The 20662-nt window shown below is 41.7% G+C and overlaps 1 protein-coding gene across 14 annotated transcripts in view; it reads left to right on the forward strand.

Annotated features, from left to right (window-relative positions):
* Positions 1 to 20662, forward strand: part of LOC109628750 (unconventional myosin-XVIIIa-like) — a 73399-nt gene that overhangs the window by 13356 nt on the left and 39381 nt on the right. For 6 of the 14 annotated variants that reach the window (XM_069539864.1, XM_069539865.1, XM_069539867.1 and 3 more), the window contains 17 exons: positions 280 to 1065; positions 3527 to 3619; positions 3785 to 3856; positions 5363 to 5389; positions 6981 to 7043; positions 8179 to 8266; positions 8656 to 8762; positions 8844 to 9020; positions 9139 to 9349; positions 9711 to 9853; positions 10357 to 10457; positions 10644 to 10707; positions 11210 to 11354; positions 14039 to 14209; positions 15075 to 15165; positions 15944 to 16136; positions 19226 to 19312. In XM_069539864.1, coding sequence (XP_069395965.1) covers positions 280 to 1065; positions 3527 to 3619; positions 3785 to 3856; positions 5363 to 5389; positions 6981 to 7043; positions 8179 to 8266; positions 8656 to 8762; positions 8844 to 9020; positions 9139 to 9349; positions 9711 to 9853; positions 10357 to 10457; positions 10644 to 10707; positions 11210 to 11354; positions 14039 to 14209; positions 15075 to 15165; positions 15944 to 16136; positions 19226 to 19312 — 2619 coding nt within the window. The remainder of the gene's footprint in view (positions 1 to 279; positions 1066 to 3526; positions 3620 to 3784; positions 3857 to 5362; positions 5390 to 6980; positions 7044 to 8178; positions 8267 to 8655; positions 8763 to 8843; positions 9021 to 9138; positions 9350 to 9710; positions 9854 to 10356; positions 10458 to 10643; positions 10708 to 11209; positions 11355 to 14038; positions 14210 to 15074; positions 15166 to 15943; positions 16137 to 19225; positions 19313 to 20662) is intronic. The other 8 variants (XM_020086083.2, XM_069539876.1, XM_069539866.1 and 5 more) reach the window with 7 other exon arrangements.

Below are 20662 nucleotides of genomic sequence, written 5' to 3' on the forward strand. Positions count from 1 at the left end.
ATTGGCTCTACGATGGGATCTTTTCAGATTTTAGATGCACGCTCTTTTTTCCGCAGCCTAACTAATTAAGCTCAGTCCTTCTCACACTCATCCAGGAGTCGGGATATGCTCCAGTGTTCAAATGACCTAATTGCATACACTAACATACATAAGCTCATAGAATACATATTTGAATAATCTTCTATCCAGAGTTTCTGAGCCCAGAACCTGCTGTTGTTTATCTGCATCAACCACAAGTATAATCTGCACTATTGTCTGCCTCGCTCTGTTTGTATCCAGTCTGATGTAGAGAGTAGTCAGCCTCAGATAGGCACTAAACCTGGGCTGGACACAGGAAGTGGTCCACAGTTGACTGCTGCAACAGCTGAAGCCTCCAACAGTAACGTTACCATGGTCGGCCCAGACGAGGAGCAGAGTTCCAGCGGTAAAAAGGTGGTGAAGGTGGTGAGAAGGGTTGTTAGACGTGTGGTTCCGGCCGGGACCGAAGGGCAGAACCAGCCGTCTGCTCCAGAGTCAACCAAGGCTGTGCCCAAAACCACCAAGGCTGCTGGGGTGGAAAAGGATGATATCTCCATGGGCCTGACCAGCCTCATGGGCCGAAGTCGAACCAAGGAGCACCGGCCTCGCACCCGCACCCAAGACCGCAAAGAGGACGTGAAGGAAGAGGTGGCGCAGGAGGAGGAGAAAGGAAAGGTGGAGGAAGAGGTGGAGAAACCTACAGTGGAAAAACCAAAGGAGGCCACGGAACCCACATCTGCACCCACTGCTCCAGCACCAAACCTTGCACCGCCAAAGTTCAACCCCCTCACCCCTCCAGCTGGGCTCATCCCTGCACCCAAGCCGGACCCTTTGGCCCCGCCGGCCGGTTTCATACCCGTCTCCAGGCAGAATCTCTTGTCTCCTCCACCGGGGTTCATTCCAGCAAGAAAACCCAGTCCGGTGCCGCCAAAACAGACTCCCCTGCCGAGAGCTCCAGGATTCATCCCCATCGCAAAGACGGACCCCCTGGCTCCTCCTGCAGGGTTCATCCCAAAGCCTCGCACAGTCGCTGTGAAGAAACCGGAGGTATCGTGTGAAAGAAGTGCATGTCTGCTACTTAACCCCAGGGTGGAGCATGCTGAGTTATAATAACACACACATCACTTCATGTTCATAAAACCTCCTCATGACAATGTTGTATTTTTCTTTTTAACAAAACTGGGAATATTATTAGACTGCAACTTGTTTCTCTACCATTAATGGAACTAAGTGCATTTTCTAGTACAAGTCCCCTGTGATTTCTGATATAATGAGCCAGCCTGCATGAGTGAAGTGAAGAGGGGTGCCTGCACCAGCCTGATGATCAGACTCCATCAGTGGGTATAAGAGCGTGCTCATGGCCCGCACTCTGTTCGTCTGCACAGTTGGAGTCGTCCTACGAGCACTGAGCTGGGACTCATTACTGTCACTTTCTGCAGACAGAGCTTTGAAGTTGTGCTCCGTCTGTTCCTGCCATAGACCACTGAGGCTTTAAGGATCTTCTTGGAAGCTTTTGAAGAAAAAGAATCAGAATGGGAATTCAGAAACTTATAATAACACTAGTTCTTTATCAGTTAAACATCCTTTTCTCCAAAAACAGTAGATCTGAGAACCAGAATCCAGGTTTGTCATGAAAGTGCAATTTGTAGCTTAAAAAATAACTAAATTCAGTTTCAGGTCGGGCTTTGATATAATACAGTATCATTAATTATTGCAATATATATCATATATCTAATATATATCACTATAATGCATTGTGCAGTGAGGAGGAATAACACATTTCTGATCAACCTCAGATTTGTAAAATGTTTTCTTTAAACTTAAAAGAAATATTGTGACATTTATAGTGATGATTATCAATATAAACTCATATGAGAGTTTTAATCTTCACATATTACTTATATTACATCAGTAAATGAATATATTAAAGTACAACACAAAGAAAAAGCACAAAACAAGAGGGGAACTAGAATTAAACACAACAACAACTGTGAGATAAAAGAATGAAAACAATGGTAATTAAAAAAGGGAGAAAAGTCTTGTTAGGCTTAGATTTGGCTTAGATAGAAAAGAATTGCAATGCTTTAAAAGGATTTCACTGATTGGGCAGTAATGACTGAGGGGAGCCGTGGTGGATCTGGGGGTGAACAAGAACTTTACATAAATGTTGGCCCTAGCTTAACTGCATATACTTTATATTTTAACTTAAACAATACATTTGTTTCACTTTAAAACCTTTATATAATTTCATTGTACCTAGGTAACCAAGGTTATGTTTTTCTCCTCCTGTATTTAGTTTCCTTGACGTCATGTCTGTCAGCAGGTCGTCTGAAAATGTGAAAATGTTATCAACAGATGTCCGTCAAAATCAGGGGATTGGTCGGGTTTTCGGAAATAGAGAAAGGGATTTGATTTTAGAGATATTTTTTTGCTGAGGGACAATATGTGTTAAACTGCTCTGGGGAGAGAATCAGGTTTCAAATGTTAAGAGCAGGATCAAGATTTCAGCCGAACTTGGAAATGTAGCTCTATGTGTGACTAAGCGTTCCTGGAGGATTATGCTGCTCTCACAGGAGCTACCATTGCTGTTGTGGATATGGCACACATGAGCCTTTCAAAACTACAATGTCACTCAGCACAGTGCACACAAGGCCCATTATTCTCCTTAAGTTCAATGCACAAATTAATAGAAATCGTGTCCCTATACATTTTTTAAAGATCCATGTTAAATTATTCCCTTGGAGATCAGTGAAAATGTCAAAAAATGCCTTATCTCACAATGCTTGCAAAATGAAAACAAATCCCTGAACCCACACCTGCTCCAAAAGTTTATGAATTCTTGCCTGACATTTACCACATCCTTCCACCAAGTTTCGTGAAAATCCGTTCTAGTTTTTGTGTAATCTTGCCCACAAACAAACTAAAAAAAACATGTTTCATGTTACATAACAGAGAAAAAGTGAAGACAAAGCCTGCACTTCAGTCCTGCTGGGCTTTTCTATCATCTTAAAAAAATAAATAAATCAGGCCCAGATTAATTTTTTGATTAAAAAAGTTTTTAGCACCACAACCTGAACTTTTAATTAGATGAAAACTCATACTAAACTAGAACTGATGTCCCACAGCTGCAAAACAATGTCTCAGAACATTTGATGATTTAATTTCAGCTTCTCTCTCAGATTCGTTGCAAGTTGTTTTTTGTCGTACCTCAGTTTAGCTGTGACAAATTATTTAACTGCTTTCAAATAATTTAATCGAACTACTGCTCTTTTCCTGCAGAGCAAAATGATCCCAATTTTCTTTAACGATAACTTTCCTTTACTCATTTCCTGATTGAATTAACTGGAAAACTTAATTCATATAGAGCAATCATCCCTTGAAGTCGGCTGCATTTGTGGACGTGTGAAAACACATTTCATGTTCATCGTCATCAGCATTTCAATTCCATCTCTTCTGTGTGTGTGCATGTTTGTCTGTGTTTGTGGATATTTACGTACATTGTGTGAAGGTAACTGAGACATCCTCTCCCCCTGTGGCCCCCACTGGTAAACCGTCCCCTGTTGCTCTGCCTCAGGCCCAGTCTGCACCAAATGATGTAAAGGTACTTGTAACAGCATGTTTCTCACTTTCAGAAACATTTTTTTTTTACTTCATTAAAAAGCTTCTCTGTGCCTCTTCAGCTTTCAGGTTAGCGATGACCTCTGGTTCATTGATTTCACTTTCTTGCTTCCCATTTTGCAAATTGCCGGTCCCACTCCGACTGTAGGTCCCAGAGCTGATTCCCACTGAGCAAGATTACAAGCGTGTGAGGAGGATCTTCACCGCCACTGGCAATGATGTAACATGTCTCTCCCTCAGTTTGTTTTGTTTGCACCTGTCATGCTTTACCAAGCCTGAGGCCAGTGCTTGAATCCCAAGGGAGAGGAAATGCACCCAATTATTAAAACCATGTCCTCGTCTGGGCTGTCCCAAACTTCCCCCCTGCCAATAGGTGTCTAGTTACAGGGGTCCCCTGGGTTGTCTGGCCCCCTGAAATCTGAAACTTTGAGTACACAGAGATATGACTTGCAGGTTACGGAGACATTGCAGAGTTAGTTCAGCAAAAAAATAAAGGCTTTCTTGGAAAGCTGGAGTAAACATAACTTGTGGGCGAGGAAACTATTCTGTGGATGGTTTGATAAAAATCAAGCAGGGCACACTGTGAATTTAGAAATGAAATCCCACCTCACGCTGTGCGAGTAAATCGTCTAAGATGTGAAGCCAAAGCTCACGATTTATTTGTGCGGTCTAATTGTCTGACGTGACCTGACTGCTCCCACTGTGCCTTGCGTCGCCTCCTCGGCTCCGGAGTTTTTGTCAAAGAGGAAGAAGTCAAAGTTTGTTTGCTAACGATGCTAACAAGGGAAAAAAATGCTGCTATGATCTGTTTCGCTCTATGTGAGAATGTCCAAACATGAGGTGTTGCCAAATGGACACGTGGGTGGATTTCTAGACATGGCCATTTTGGTTTGGCTGTTTTGCAGAAAGAAAGCAAAGTACTTTTGAAGCTAGTATGTTGTAAACTGATCCCTAGCTACACTTTGATTATTGAACTCCTTGCCTTCCCTCTTTTTCTTCACTGCTGTGCAACTGCTTCCCGCCATAAAATACATTTCCTATTATTGTGTTTTGCCATTTCGCGTGGACGCAGTGAGAAAGAGAAGTTTGGGAAATCAAATTGTGTGAGAGCTTAACGAAGGCCGACCAAAATTCGGACATGTCAGAAATTCATCTGATTGCACCTCCCACCCCCCGGTTCACTGTATGGCAAACGAAGCAGGATAAAGATGAAATTCAGTCTGACTCCAACATGCGAGACCCAGAACTCGGTTCAAAGTGGAGCTCAAATCGCACAGTTTATGCTTGGCTTGATTATAATCTCTTGGAACCATAACTGTATATGTATGTATGGATTAGGTTGCATGTTGTGATTTATTGGTAACTTGCAGCTGAACTGTGCACCTCTGATAAAGAATTCAAACAGCTTTAGAGAGACAGTTTTATCTCCAGTGTCTCTCCTGCTTATTGCCTTCCTCTCATTCATCCTGTAGTATTTTAATTGCTTTTTTATCAGGTCGAGAGGAGCCCCCACTGTACGACACTGCACTTTACCCCGCTGGCATTTTGTGATTATTTTGGCAGTGTTGGATTATGTCTGGTTACTGAAAGACTCCTCTTCTTATTCCTTCTCCTCGCTCTTACGTCCTGTTGTCTGAAATCTAATGTCCTGTGTTTCTCCTCGTGCTTCTCTGTGGGTCACTGGATCCTGACTCGCTGCTGTCTTCTTTGCCGCTTGCATGGCTAGCGTGCCAGAGGCCACAAATCCTCTCAGGTACAGCCTGCTCTGTCGTGGGTTTCACTGCACCCTCTCTCGCTTGAAGAGAGCTTGTTCTCCTCTACTGACCCCTCTCTGCCCTACTTTATCTGTGCCTGCCTGGTTTGTCTTTGTCCCCCTGGCCACTCTCTGCAGTTCAGTCTGGGTTCATGCGAGGGCCTGGAATGTTTAAACATAACTTTAGAGGTCCTTGGCAAAATGGAGAAAAGGTTTTTTTTTTAAATAATGCTGCATTCACTTAATTTACAATTTGTTAGTCCAGCCAATGCTTCTGTCACACTATAATGTGACACATATTTGCATAATGCTGATCAACCCAGTGGACCAGTTGCCAAATCAATATTCGAGCATGGAAACCTTTTTAAGTAATAATCCAACATTTTAATTATCAACCTTAATCATAGCATCACATGTCTCCTTTGATACAATGTGCAGCTCTGTAAAGGTTTTGCTGCTTCTTAGCTCCACAGCCACATATAGATACTGAGTTGATATTGGATCTACAGTTTCTTAAATACCTTGCACATGAAAATCTGATGAAATGTGTGTGATTCACTTAAAAATCTCCAGGAACCCTCTGACTTTGTATGCAGTGACAGTGCTTCAAAGTATTCTTACCATATTATCATAATACTAATATTCAATACTTAATTTTATATAAACTTAAAAGTACTTAATACTTATTGAAAGTAAAAGTACTTGCCAAGTGTAAACTTATACATTAGGATAATGGATTGACAATGCAACAGTCTACTAGATCATTATGGCTGATTCTCGGCCCCTCCGTTGAGTGCTGCTGCTGCAGGAGGCGGGGTCTAATGTTGCTTCCCTTCTCTGATTGGAACATTTGGAACATTTCTCCTCTCGCTAAACATAATATTTGAAAAAACAAAAAAACAAAGTTAACATGCAGCTCAATGCGTTGTAAAAATGTAGAGGAGTAAAAGTAGATATGTGCTGATATGTGTGTGGGAGTAAAAGTGAAAGTACCTGAAAATAAAGTCAGGTACAGATACATGGAAAATGTACACTAATGAATTAAATGTACTTAAACATCCAACCACTACAGAATCTACATTCTACCATTTTGTGCATGCTGTACCGTATTACCTCTATAGCTGAATTAATTAGCATTGACTATTACATATGTCACACTTGGCTGCATGGTGCACAGCATTTCTACCTCGCTGTGTGCTAAAGATCTTGTTAACTGTGACTGCTAATATGGCAGAACATGGATTTTGTGCTCATAGACCTACACACTGTTCTTAAAGGCACCTTGTAATCCTGGCTCATTAATACATTTGTGTTATAATTATTTTTTGGTGAATTACTCAAACGGCTCACTCTGCTGCACATGCTTGACTCACTAGTGCATCGTTCCCTAAAGCTGCTGGTGTTGCTGCAATGTTTTACAAGTTGTTTTTGACTTGAAATAATTTTGGAACTTGCATTGTTTCACCATCGTACCGTAATTTGCCTTGTTTCGCTTTGAAATGTCAGTTAAATGTAATGTCAAGCTGTTAAATCCCATCACTCGGAAAGATGCTAAAGGTCTTAGCTGACTTCTGCTTCTTCCCCTCCCCAGTCCAAGCTGGTGGACCTGGACCCCGTGGCCATCCTTCAGGCAGCGCACTCGGCTGCAGCAAAGGTCTGGCCATGGCTACAAATGATTGCAGTTCTGCTTGCATCCCTCTCGTGTTTCACAGTGTGAATGTGTTGTTTTGTGGTTTCCGTGTGTGGTGAACTAATGAAGACATGTGGGGCCCAAGAAGAGCCCAGGGCTTATCATCCCTGCAGCTCTATACCTGTTAATGTGGAGACGCAGTTTTTACCATTTTTATTATGCGGAGTTTCCCCAGCAAGGGTAACATTTCAACAATATGTAATTTAAAGACTGGAATGGAAATTGGCATATTGGATGTTGGGAAATTGAATGGACCCTGAGGGAAGGGGTGGAGGTCAAGATGCATCTGATAGGCTGGTCTCAGAGGATGCAGGGAGATGCAGTGTGGTTTCAGGCATCACTCCACCCAAGCTTATTACAGCCCCCCCACCCACCTGTACCTATAGAATGAGACAAACAAGAGGTATGCATCAAGAGAAAGAGAGGATGAAGGGATGTAGGTATAAGGATGAGGAAAGAGATGATGAAGTACAGGGATCAGGATGAGGGAAGGAGGATGAAGGTCTTTTTTCCTTTGTTTCTTTCTTCTCTTCTTTTTCTCTCTCCTTGTTCTCATCTTCTTTTCTCTTTCTCCAGGGAAGGGAAAGGGTGGGACCTTAAATCTGAGACGTGATGGGTTGAGCGGGTATATGTAGGCTTGGTTGTGTTTAGAGTTGTGGTTGAGGCGTGGCCCTTCTTTTTAACCTGTAAACTAATGTTAACATTTAAAAGCAGCTCTGCAGACGCTCTTGTCTTTATGTAACATGCTCGTGTTTTTGTGTGTGATGTGCAACGCTGTGATGAAACCCCCACGCTCTCACCTTCCATCGGTGACATCTTTGTAGTGAGCACATTACTCGCACCCACAGCGAGTTCAGTCAACACTTAGTGATCCCCGGAGAGACGCATTAAAAGAGGAAGCGTGGGAGCTTTGGTTCTATGCTGGAGGTGAATTATGAAAAAAGCATGCAAAATTATCATTCACATTGAGAGAGGACCCCCACCTGAATGACTCCAGACCCCCTTATATGTCTCATGTGATCGTGAATCCTCTGCTTGTGAGAAGAAAAAGTTAATTACAATTATAAAGTGTCAGTACTGACTGTTCCTTTTCTAACAGGGAAAGACAGAGGAGCAGATAACAGCAGAGAAAGTCTGGTACAACACCGAGAAAGTATGGCTTGTCCACAAGGAAGGATTTTCATTGGGTCAGTAAAAGTTAAAAGTTCTGTGTTTTTGTACCTTCAATATGTATTTTAAAATGAATTATCAACGCAGTTTCTTGCTGGTGCTGTTGTGTCTTTTTCTGGATGACATTTAAATGCAAACCTATAGAAGTGGACGTTTGCAGATTTTAGAAAATGCTTTCAAAATGTTTACACCTGAATCAGACTGCTCCATTCTACCTCAGGCTGCCTGCAATTCGACCCACCATTCGACACTGAATGCTTGTGGAGTTTTAATGAATCCCAGACAGTATTAAAAAAGATGCAACTGCCACACATGATCAGACCTGAGAGATAAGATGAGGCGGCTGCACACAGGGTGAGATCACATGTCACGATAAATTAACTCTGCACGCTTTGTGGCGACGCAGCAACTCTCCTGAAGACTGAGGCGGGCAGTCTGCCAGAGGGGAAGGTGAAAATCCGCCTGGAGAGTGATGGATCTTTATTGGACGTGGATGAAGATGATGTAGAGAAGGTATTTAATCATCAAATCAAATCTGATCCCTCATCAATTATCGGGCGAGTTTTGTGATCGACCTCTGACTTTGAACCCCAGGCAAACCCTCCGATGTTTGACCGAGTGGAAGACCTGGCCTCGCTGCAGTATTTGAATGAGTCGAGCGTGATGCACTCCCTGCGGCAGCGCTACGGTGGTAACCTGGTGCACACCCATGCTGGGCCCAACATGGTGGTCGTTAACCCCATTAGCGCCCCCTCTATGTACTCGGAGAAGGTGAGGCTGCAGCCGGTGCATATAATCACACATCTCCCTCAGGACAGCAGAGTGTGAGAGTGTAATCAGAATGAAATAAGCTCAATGACTGTAGTTGTATAACCGCTTCTCTACTCAGGTGATGCAAATGTTCAAGGGCTGCAGGAGGGAGGACACCGCCCCTCATATTTACAGCATGGCCCAGGCCGCCTACAGGAACCTGCTGACAACTCGCCAGGATCAGTCCATTGTGTTGCTGGGCAAGAGTGGCAGTGGCAAGACCACCAACTGTCAACACATCATCCAATATCTGGTTAACGTCTCTGGCAGCACCAACAAAACCTTTTCCAGTAGGTTGGAGAGAATCCAGACTGTAAACCAAACGGTAGAGTGCATTCCTCCGCCAAGGCCCAACAGTCCCCTTATGTAACCTTATTTAAGGTCCATAGATACAGATTTTTAAATCATATCATAAATATTAGTCACTTAAACATGCCTGATTTTTATTTTCATCAAAATCTGATTCCTGACACAAACCACATCCTTCCACCAAGTTTCATGGTAATCTGTTGAGTAGTTTTTGCTTAATCCTGCTAAAGAGCACACAAACACACAAATGGACAGGGGTGAAAACATAACCTTCTTGGCGGAGGTATTAAAAATAATTAATAGTTCCTCCACATGACCGTGTTTCTCTCTCTTTGTCTGTAGCGGAGAAGTGGCAGGCAGTCTACACAGTTTTGGAGGCGTTTGGAAATGCCTCGACCTGTATGAATGGGAATGCCAGTCGCTTCTCTCACATTGTTTCGTTGGACTTTGACCAGGCAGGCCTGGTGACCTCAGCCTCTATCCAGGTACTAATGAACACTTTTATGCATTTATTCAAGTAAGATTCACATCTGTTGTGATCTCAGACAATGTGTCATGAACTAATATAGGTTTTGAAATTATTATTCTCACCGTATCTTCACATGCTCCTCAGAAGATCCTATTTCCTGAGTTCTAAAATTGTCTGAGTCTGACTTCGGTGTATTCATGTACTCTGAAGTCGGAAAGTGGAAACATTGATGCTGCAAACAAATTATTGTATTTGTGTGTTTATTTTGTTTAAACAACACTTAAACAACACATCTTACAAATACTCGCAAAATAATGAACAGTTCACAGATTGTAAATTAAGGTAATTGGTTTCTAAGTGATGACGTCAGCAACTCGTATACCAAAATTTCAGAGTTTTTGTTTTGACCTGAGACGTCATTTTCCCATTTTTACAACACCACATGAATGCACAGTCACTTGCTAACAATATTAGTTATTATCTATCATGCACATATCCTGTCCTGCCTCGGCCTTGCAGACAATGCTTCTGGAGAAGATGAGGGTGACGAGAAGACCAGAGGGAGAGTCCACTTTTAACATCTTCTACTATCTGATGGCCGGAGCTGACAGCTCTCTTAGGTCAGGATCAATCATGTTAAACCAGTTCAATACAAAGCTAAACTGTTAACCACTGGATTTATACGCTGATATGTCTCAATGATTCATTCTTGATTTTGGATAATGCAGCCAATTTCTTCCCTAGCCCTAATGATGCAGACAGAAACAGACATGAGGTGTTGATGTTGTCTTTTGTTGTCTCATCAGGACTGAGCTGCACCTCAACCACTTTGCTGAAAACAATGCATTTGGAATCATGCCTCAGACAAAGGTAAACGCTGCCGCGTGATGAGAGATTAGCCAGTTTTTATATTTTGCTTTTATTTATTTTATATTTTAACTTCACAAATCTTTAATCTTTAACTATGCGATTGGTCCTCTGACTGTGCATAATGCTTGTCACTTTCAATCATTATGGATTTAGTGGCATACAAAGTACCAAGAAGGGTGGACCAACCTTTCCTGATCTGTTGATTCCTTTCATAGAACATTAGGTAACCTTTAGCTTCCAGAGGCCATGACATTGATACAACACCAGCCAGCTTTGGCACTATTTACTGTGGCTTGTTACCGGAATTGCTAAACTAACATTTTCACAGTAGATATGAAAATAGGTCACAACACAATTGTATCCTGAAAGTTGCTGAACCATTGCAAATAGTTTTTCTCATCCTGTTTTAGCTTATTTTTTTGACAGGTCAGTCAAAAAACCTTAGGAAATCTTATTATTAATAGTTGAAAAATTGAATTTGAATATATGTGCCATCTGTCAGACTGAGGACAAGCAGCGGGCCTCGCAGCAGTTCTCCAAGCTGCAGGCAGCCATGAAGGTTCTGGGGATCAGCGGCGACGAGCAAAGGGCCTTCTGGCTCGTCCTCGGGGCAATTTGCCATCTCGGAGCTGCAGGGGCTACCAAGGGTGAGATTACTGAACCCATCACATGGTTTACAATGTGAGATCTGCACCAGTTATTGTTGTGGCTAATGTTATTCATAGAACACAAACCAGTCACAAAGATGCAAAAGGATAATCTTTTCGATTTGTGCACCACTGAGAACAACACCCTCACCCGACGGCTTATAAATTGGCCAAATATTCCCCTCGTTAGCGGAAATCAATTTAATGACACGGTGTGTATCAACTCACATGTAAAGCCTGGATTATGTCACTGCAGGTAACATCCTCTGTGTGATGCAAGGCAGCTGTAAGTCTGATAACTGAATTATGCATTTGCACAAAGGTCAGTGAACAGGTTGTTGGAATGCTCCACCACACTGAGCTCTGACATAAAAATTTAGGAAGGAATGATGTGGGCCGACTGGATCAGTATCCAAGACATTTGTATGGTCATGACAGATAATTATTAAACAATACTACTACTATTTCCAATAATAATAATAGTAATGATGATAACAATTAGAATAACAATAATATATAAAAAGAATAATTAAATATATATAAAGTTGGACTTATGAAGTGATAGGACATGCAAATGAAAACTCACTGAATTATATTATTATTATAGTTTGGACTGGCTCGTTTTTTCTCTGTTAGACTTTATTAATCCTTACAGAAAAATCTTATTAAAATAAACAAAGCACTGCTTTTGTTAAAGCACCTAAAACCACTGATAAATTAGCTGAGTTATTGTTTGGAAACACTGCCACAGCTCAAGGACGAGGTTTCATTTTGACCCTTATGTCAGATAAAAGTTTTGTCCTGTCATAAGAATGTATCAAAGCACTTACCGACTGTTCCCTTAAACACGAGGATTTGTTCCTGTCTTTGAAGCAGCGTGAATGATGAAACCTCCCGTAAGAGTGTTTGATTGTTTTTTTTAAGCCCTGAAGTAATAGATCTGCCTTTCACAGCATATGATTTTCATTTTAAAATTACATATCTGCCGTTAAAAATGGGCTGACACCGTCAAAGGGATTTTTATAACCAGCGAGGTTCGTAGTAGCCATATTTTATCCCTGAATGTTAGAAGCACTTTGGCTTTTCAAGGATGGAATTATTTATATTCTTCAAATGAAATCAGATTTAAAGCTCTTAAAGCTTTATTTACAACAGAAACCATGTCTTTCAGGTGCTTCAGTGCGTTTAAGATTTTAATTTTTAACAAAGTCAAACTGAGGATAGGATCTGAGTGACACTGCAAAGCAAAAATGTGACGTCTGACTTCCTCTGTTCTTGGAAGCTGTTAACAACATCACCATACTAGAATAACTTTTAACATAAAATTGTCAATGACTGTGCCGCAGCAGTGACAGGATCTCTATTTTATCCATACATTTGTTCACTTCTTGCTCTCAGCCTGCTTTGTAATTGTCACTTGTGCCGAATTTTTATCTTGCCAAATTATTTTGCCGTGATCCCCTCCAGCTGGCTGCCAATCTTTTTAGATGGCAGTACAACAGCGTCCAGGAACAGTCTTACGCCACGAATATTGTCCTGTGCACCATCTGCTGTTGGGAGTAAGGGTGCCAAACAACTTTTGTCTATCTGTGAATTACCAGGTGACTTATGGACTTGCGGATGCTTGACATACAAATTGGAAGAAACAATGCATGATGGGAATAGAAGTCACCATCAAGAGAAAGACACATAGACTTTGAATGAGTGTTCATTCAAGATGACGCCTCCCCTACCAGGATTTACTTTGTGTTTTGTCGTCAACCTACAAAATAAAAGAAGTGTGTAAAAGATACTGATTGGGAGTGCAGCTTCATAGTGAACCACAAGAGGACAGCAGTGATCTCTTATCCACCAGAGCTAATTACAGGAGCCATTTAAAAATGAACCTGCTCGCTGCTGTCAAAATGAATATCTGATAAGTGAAGACAAAAATTTCTTTTAGTACATATGCAGTTTAAAAAAATTTATCCCTGGGAGTCACACATTCAATGTTTGATTCAATAGCATTCAATCGTATTGGCAAACCCAATTTCCTCTTTTTGATGTTTTACCAGAATTTGAATAATTGTGGTGGCAAATATCTATCAAAGCAAATATTTGAATGGCTATGCTCATCTTAACAAGCGTTCTGCACATTTTATTATCATGAGAAGAATGCAGGGCCTCCGCAGCGCTGATGCAACAGATAGAGCCCACTCTCTCTGTGTGTGTGTGTGTGTGTGTGTGTGTGTGTGTGTGTGTGTGTGTGTGAGAGAGAAATCCCCCAGGTTCTCTCTTAAGTCTCAGAAGATACCACTTCATGGTGGATTAAAACACAAGTTTGCCCTCATATCTGCGTGTTTCCATCACTCAGCCAATAGATTAAAGAGGAGCTTGTCTTTCCCCAGAGAGAAAGAACAGAGGTTTTTATGTAAATAAATTAATTGTGTTCCCTTGTGATAAGTTCTGCTTTCATTCTCTAGATGATAAAAGAGTAAAGAGTCAGAGAAGAGAAACTTTCACTTGCAGTTAAATGTATTCACGTCACAATTATTGCTTTACTGCATGTTCTCTGTGTCAGCGTCAGCTTGACCAGAGACGTAATCCTACCCTGTCAGCGATGTCACACAGCTACATATTATAGCCATGTGCCCAGGGGTAAGTTGGCAGAGGGGCTAATGGACGTTTTCATGCTCGTGTCTCAGCTGGCAGAAGACAATTTGCACGTCACGAGTGGGCCCAGAAGGCGGCCTACCTGCTGGGCTGCACCCTGGAGGAGCTCTCCTCCTCCATCTTCAAGCACCAGGCCAAGGGCACCCTGCCCAGAGCCAGCGCCGTCCGCCAGGCTTCTGACGAAAATGGCACAGCAGATTCAGGTACTCCGCATTTACCAACAGCCGCTCCTCTTCATTCATTCCTCACAGCCCCACGCCCCCTCCTCTCTCTTTCTCTTTGTCACTTCCACTCTTGTTTCCATACACGCATGCACGCACATTCGCCTCTGCTCATCACCTGAGGGAAATTGCATGCTCTGGAGAAAGTAAAGCTTATCTTAGTAATGAATACCACAGCTTCACAATGGCTTTTGATAGATAAGTACACACACTATGTAGGGACAAGCAGTTTTGGATCCACTCTTCATTCATTGTCCTTGAAATCATAATTGCCTCACATTGATTTTTCACATGTACACGTCCTCTGACTGCCATCTAAACATACTTTGGAGGGCAGGGGGATACAGTTAAAACTATCACACAGCGATGGACAGAATTGACCTCTTTTTCACCCTCCTCCTATATCCCCCCCCCCCCCCCCCCCCACACACACACACACACACATGAATTTACAGTCATAAACGTGTGTGCACACATGAAAACCCCCTGAGCGCTTGACACACACACTATTTTGTGTGATAGCGGAATGAATTAGGTGAGCTTAACAGGTGGCCATCGCCGCTAGGCACGGACATAAGTATGCGCTGTTTGATCTGACCAATTCGGAAACACCTGAGTCCCTAAATGACATTGCTTTACCAAGACAATTCCCGACCCAGTTCAAATACTTCAAATTCGAATGTTGTGCGTCCTTTTAAAAAGCACATTTAGCGACCTTTGTTTCATTGTCGCTTTTACAGCTCAAACACATTGAATGTCCTCTTTTAATTAATCTGGTCTCATGAAGGAGATTGTTGTGAGCTGCCTGTTTCTGATTGGTTCTGTGTTTGGCCACTTCTCATCCCAGGATCCAAGGCTACAGCCATGGAGTGTTTAGAGGCTCTGGCATCTGGGCTTTACTCTGAACTCTTCACTATCCTCATTTCTCTAATAAACCGGTGAGTGTTTCTCTTCCGTTTTACTTAAGCTATGTCAAATGAAGAGATGATAAGATGTCCTCATTTCGGCTGGTATTATCCAGTTTAATGGACAAAGGTAGAGGCCTTGCACAACATTTCCTTTTAAATATATTTCAATATCTTGACATCTTTTTACCTGACTGAAATTTCTGTCCAGTTAATGTTATTTATCTAATTGACCTAAAGGTCCCGTGTGTAAGATTTAGGTGAAAGGGAACAATTGGCAGAAATTGAATGTAGAATAATCCTCATGATGTTTTCACGAGTTTGTTTCATCTAAATTGTATGAATTGTAGTTTTCTTTACCCTAGAGAAGACCCTTTATATTTAAATACTTTATATTTACATCGAGGGGGTCCTCTCTACGGAGGCCGCCATGTTTTTTACACCTTTTGAGTTTTTATGACAAATGAAGTTTACCACAGGTTCTTTTTCATGTTTGGAAGGAGAGGGTGAGGTGAGGGGTGTTCAGCTGCAACATGGAACTTCAACACTAGATATCTCAAAATTCTACACACTGTACCTTTAATGGGTAGTTTAAGAGTATGAGAGGCTATTTACATTTTTAAAAATTTGCTTAGTTTTTAGGACAGAATTTGGATTATGTTCAGTGAAAGTTGAAGTGATGGATGGAAATGGAGAGAGCTAAGGTTAAAGCCAGGGGTATGTGCAGAGAATGTGATCGAGGAAACGTTACCTCAAGTATCAACAGTGCTAATGTTTCTGCATGTTTGTGTGCTTGTCTCGTGTGCTTCAGGGCCTTGAAATGCAGCCAGAACTCCCTGTGCTCTCTGCTCATTGTGGACACACCGGGCTTTCAAAACCCCAGGCTGGCGAAGCGTGAGTGCGGCGCAACCTTTGAGGACCTCTGTCACAACTACACTCAAGAACGTCTGCAAGCTCTTTTCTACCAACGCACCTTTGTTCAGGAGTTGGAGAGATACAAGGAGGTGAGGGGATGTGAACTATAATGCACCATGCACACGTATACCGTGGATTCGGAAAGTGTTATCTTTTTTCATATTTTGTTGCAGCTGTACGATAAAACTTTAAGTTTATGTCATCTCACTACACTCCATAATGACAAGGCAAAAACAAACCATTTGAAAATGTTTAGTATATTTATTTAAAAGGAAAAACTAGACCTATGTATTCAGACCCTTTACTCAGTCCTAAATTGAAGCTGATACTGCTATTCTTTTGTTTGAAAATGCATCAACCTACCATCCACACTACTATGGAGTTTTTTGAGCTGCCAAAATGGAAAAGTTTGTAAAGGCAGCTGGCTCTGTTTTAGTTTGAAAACTCCAGATTTTAGACTGGACCGGCAGAAACAGAAATGTTTGGAAATGATGACGCTCATAACCTCTTGTCTTTTTGGTCAGTACGTAGCCTCCGCTGATTGGTCAGGCTCCTATCACATGACTCCCTTCCTGGAAGATAAAAGATGGCGTTATCCTCGGCTACAAATATAGAACGCAACATGGATAATGAATTACAAGCGTTACTGACCCTGTTGTCATTGTCTTTTCAAATTCTGCATTTCACAATGAAACATCTTCTTAAAAGTGCAGAATAAAAGCTGTTATTCATGCAATTCCTTTTTACACCAGCACATGGATGCCCAGTGTCTGTGAGTGGTCATGTGATGGACAGGGAACAGATTCGGAGCCAAAATGGTCGTAGGGATTGTATTAGTTTGAAAACACCATTTTTAAACTGAAACGTAGTAAGGATGTAGTCTCTGGGCTGTAATTGCTGCCAATGCCAGTCTGAATATCAAAAATAATTGAATGGTTTTAGTGTATGGTGTAAGGGGTGTAAATACTTTTTGAAAGCACTGCAGTGTCATCCTCATCGTCTCTTTTCTTCCTCCCACCTCTGAGTCTCTCTCTCCCTTTGTCTGCGGCTTTCTCACCAATCTATCAACTTCGATACTGTATGTGTTCGCACATCAGATGCACTACCCCTCCCACCTGTCACAAGCTGTGACAAGCCAAACTAGTTCATATGTTAGACTTTCTCATTAGCGATGCCAGTCTTCACCTCCTCTGCCGAGATCAAAGTAAAGTCACTCACTGCCGCCGTCAGGAGACACACCCACACGCACAGCGGTGGTGCTGCTCCGTGATAAAGGAGCCATTCTTCTTCTTCTGTCCTCCCTCTCTGTCGAGCATTGATGGACCACAATAACTGGCCATTGTGAGAGTTTAAGTTTCTTAATGATTTATATTAGAGATTTTTATTTTTGTACAAACAGATTTGATTATTTCTCTTATACCATAGCATTCTTCTTCTTCAAAACATCGCTGATTATACACTTAAGTCAAGCAGAAATCCCGATCATCATTTTAATACAGTGAAGATGGATCCTGGGATTTCCCGCCCACATTCCCACCCACATCCTCCGCCTGGGAGGAAGACATTTCGAGCCAAAGGAAGTTTTGCATAAAATCGGCGTGGTGTGGTTCTCTTTTTTGGAGCATCCTGAAAATATGAGAGACTGGGAAAGTGTCATTTGAAAACTGGGTCAAACTCATTTGAAACGGAACACAGTATCAACAATGGCAGTGACAGGCAGGTGAAAGTGCGATGCACAACAGCAGGCGCATGCTTTGTGTTTTCAAATTAAACACCGTCGTGTGCTGCAGCTCTGTGTGGATATCGTTTTTCTTGCATTTCCTCCACATGGTGAATTTCCACAGCAGAGAACAAAAATCATTAAGGCCACTTCTCATATACAGTCAACTCGAACAGTGGCATCTGTCATGGCCGCACCATTAGCACCGCCAACATTTACCCACATTTCCAGTGCACCGCGCACTTTGTCACTGTGAGCTGCCATATGCCTGTTTTGCTCCGGTGAAGTTGATTTTCTATATTTATTTCCACTTTATTACAGAAATGTTATCTTCAACAGTAATGAAATCTTTTAGCTTTTTCAATTGACCCACAGGAAAAATAGCCTCAGTAAATGCCAAGCTTCCCTTGTTATTATAATAGATTTGTTGATGGTTTTGCTTTTCTTACATTTAATTTCCAATTGTTATTTTTTTCAATATCCATAGAAATCCTTGGGAGTAATTCAGGCTGCCTGCGACTTCATTAGGTGCATTGACACATGCATGGACACAAAATAAATCCTTCAATTTGAAAAGCTGGAAAACTGCTTGTGTTGGACAAGTCAACAATGTTCAGTCCCACAAACACCATAAGTCTTTGATAATCTGGAACTACTAAGAGAAGCCCATGGTTTTCTCTGGGGGACAGCAGCAGGAACTGGCTTCCTGTGATCAAACTGTTCTTCCATAAACTGTTTTTTTAGACATGTGCAGCAGGAGGTCGTTTAGGAAAAGTTCTTTGTCTGAACCACAATGTAAGAGTTAACGCCTGAGTAGAGCATGCACGAGGCAGGACATGATGTGTAAATTCTGCTGTGGAAAGCAGTGTGTTTGTTTACAGCACAGACACTGGAGTCGGCCCTTATCGCCAAAAACTCTTGATCTTTTTCCCCCTCAGATATTTGTATCCCTCCAGCTGCCTGTCCATCACGTGTTAGAAGCATCAACACGCCCACACGCTTGCTGTGAATTTTCCTGCGGTTTACTCTCACGGCCTCACTCTGACATTTTCTAGACATTTTATTAGAGAGCTGGCAGGAAAAATTGTGGAAATTGTCTGAAAAACTGAGTTGGACATTTGCATTCTCACATGCAGCCTTTGAAAAATAAAATGTCTGGACCTAAGTGCATGAATGAAAGCAGCTATAGTTTCCTTGGTCCCTTTCTTGAAATGTGATGGTCGACTCCTCACTCAGAGAAACATGGTTACACATGTAACTGTCTCAATGAAGTGCAGACTTATCTTCTACATTACCGTTCTTTTTAAACAAATACATTTGTCCATGGCCATAGAAAGACTCCAAACTATCTTCTGTGTTGAAATCTGTAGTTGACTGTAGCTGAATAATCTCTTTGTTTCCAAAACAAAAAAAACCAATATTCATACTCTGTCACTTTGCTCGTCTGTCTTCCTGTAGGAGAACATAGAGCTGGCTCTAGATGACACCGAGCCCAGCACATCTCTCTCTGTGTCAGTGGTCGACCAAGCCTCAAGCCAAGCTCTGGTAAGATCAATTTGTGTCTGTGGTCTTCATTTCAGTTTTTAAGTGACACTGCATCCCCACTTATTTGCAACATTTTATCTGTGGTATTTTCATGTATAAGTCTGGCATAATAAATTGCCTCTCAGACCACCCAAGGGACCTGCATTCCTTTCATGATCTATTTTCACACGCTATTCTCTGGATGCCCCTTTTTGTGTTCGACGATCTGAGTTTTCAAATATTGAATTGTGATTTTTTTTTCTTTTCTTATCGCCGAGGCTATAGAAAGAGAGGGAAGCAGCAGGAAAAGAAAGGTTATAGAATTGACTTCGAGGAAGAAAATCAATGGTTGGCCTTTGCAGCCTGTGAACTGCACCATGGAAACAGAAATGGCTGAGTTTAGAGAGTCATGGATCACTTTGGTATAATTCCACTGTGTTTGGTTTGAGTGCTATACTTTTAAAATGCCCCAACACTCTAATGGGAATGGCATCAGAAGCAGTGAACTGTACTACATCACACTGAAAACCAAAGGGGAAGAAACACTGATTCCACAAAGTCCTTTCTTTCTCATGTTTTTTTTCCTGCTGCAGCCTTGATGTCCATTATCACAAACAGGCTTAATGCTCAATTCATTGCAGGCCTCATGGTCATCGTATATATCTCCTCCATACTGATACTCTGTGTTGTTGTATTTGCAGCCAGTGTAGTGTGTGCTGCTGATAAGTGCGTCTCTAGTGGAACTTCCATACAGCTGCTGAAACAGTTTTTAGTTTTGTGGGTTTGGTTCCTTAGCCAAGAGTTTCCCAGGGTGGATTCAGGCTTTAGCCATGTTAACCAAGCTGGATACCTTCATGTTGGGGTGGTTTTCTCTGGAGCTTGTTGTAATCCACAAAATAATAATTTTTCTAAATGTCTCTGGCCAAAAAGTTTGCTAATCAAACTTTGACTCTGGTAGGTATATATGTGTGTGTGTGTGTGTGTGTGTAAGTATGCTGTAAACATAAACTAAACTTCTCCACCCATGGGACTCATGTGTTTTGGTCTGTAGTGGACTCATGAGTATTTGTGCCAATCGAACAGAAAAAAGCAGAGATTTTGAGAATAAAGTCGTAATTTTATGAGAGTGAAGTCATAATTTTATGAGAGTGAAGTCATAATTTAGGTTTAAGCTTATCAAGAGACCAGCCTGTCGCCAGTGTTAAAATGACTATTCTGAATAGTCTTCAAAATGTTACTGAAAATTACTTCTTCAAACACAAAATACACAAGCACAATAAGTACACGTACCAAGAACCATGGTTAGTAACATAAGCCCGGTCAAAAACTAGTGTGCTCTCAAAGCTCTGTAGCTTCAACTAAATTATCTAA

This window comes from Paralichthys olivaceus, chromosome 15 (assembly GCF_024713975.1).
Source record: "Paralichthys olivaceus isolate ysfri-2021 chromosome 15, ASM2471397v2, whole genome shotgun sequence".
NCBI lineage: Eukaryota > Metazoa > Chordata > Actinopteri > Pleuronectiformes > Paralichthyidae > Paralichthys > Paralichthys olivaceus.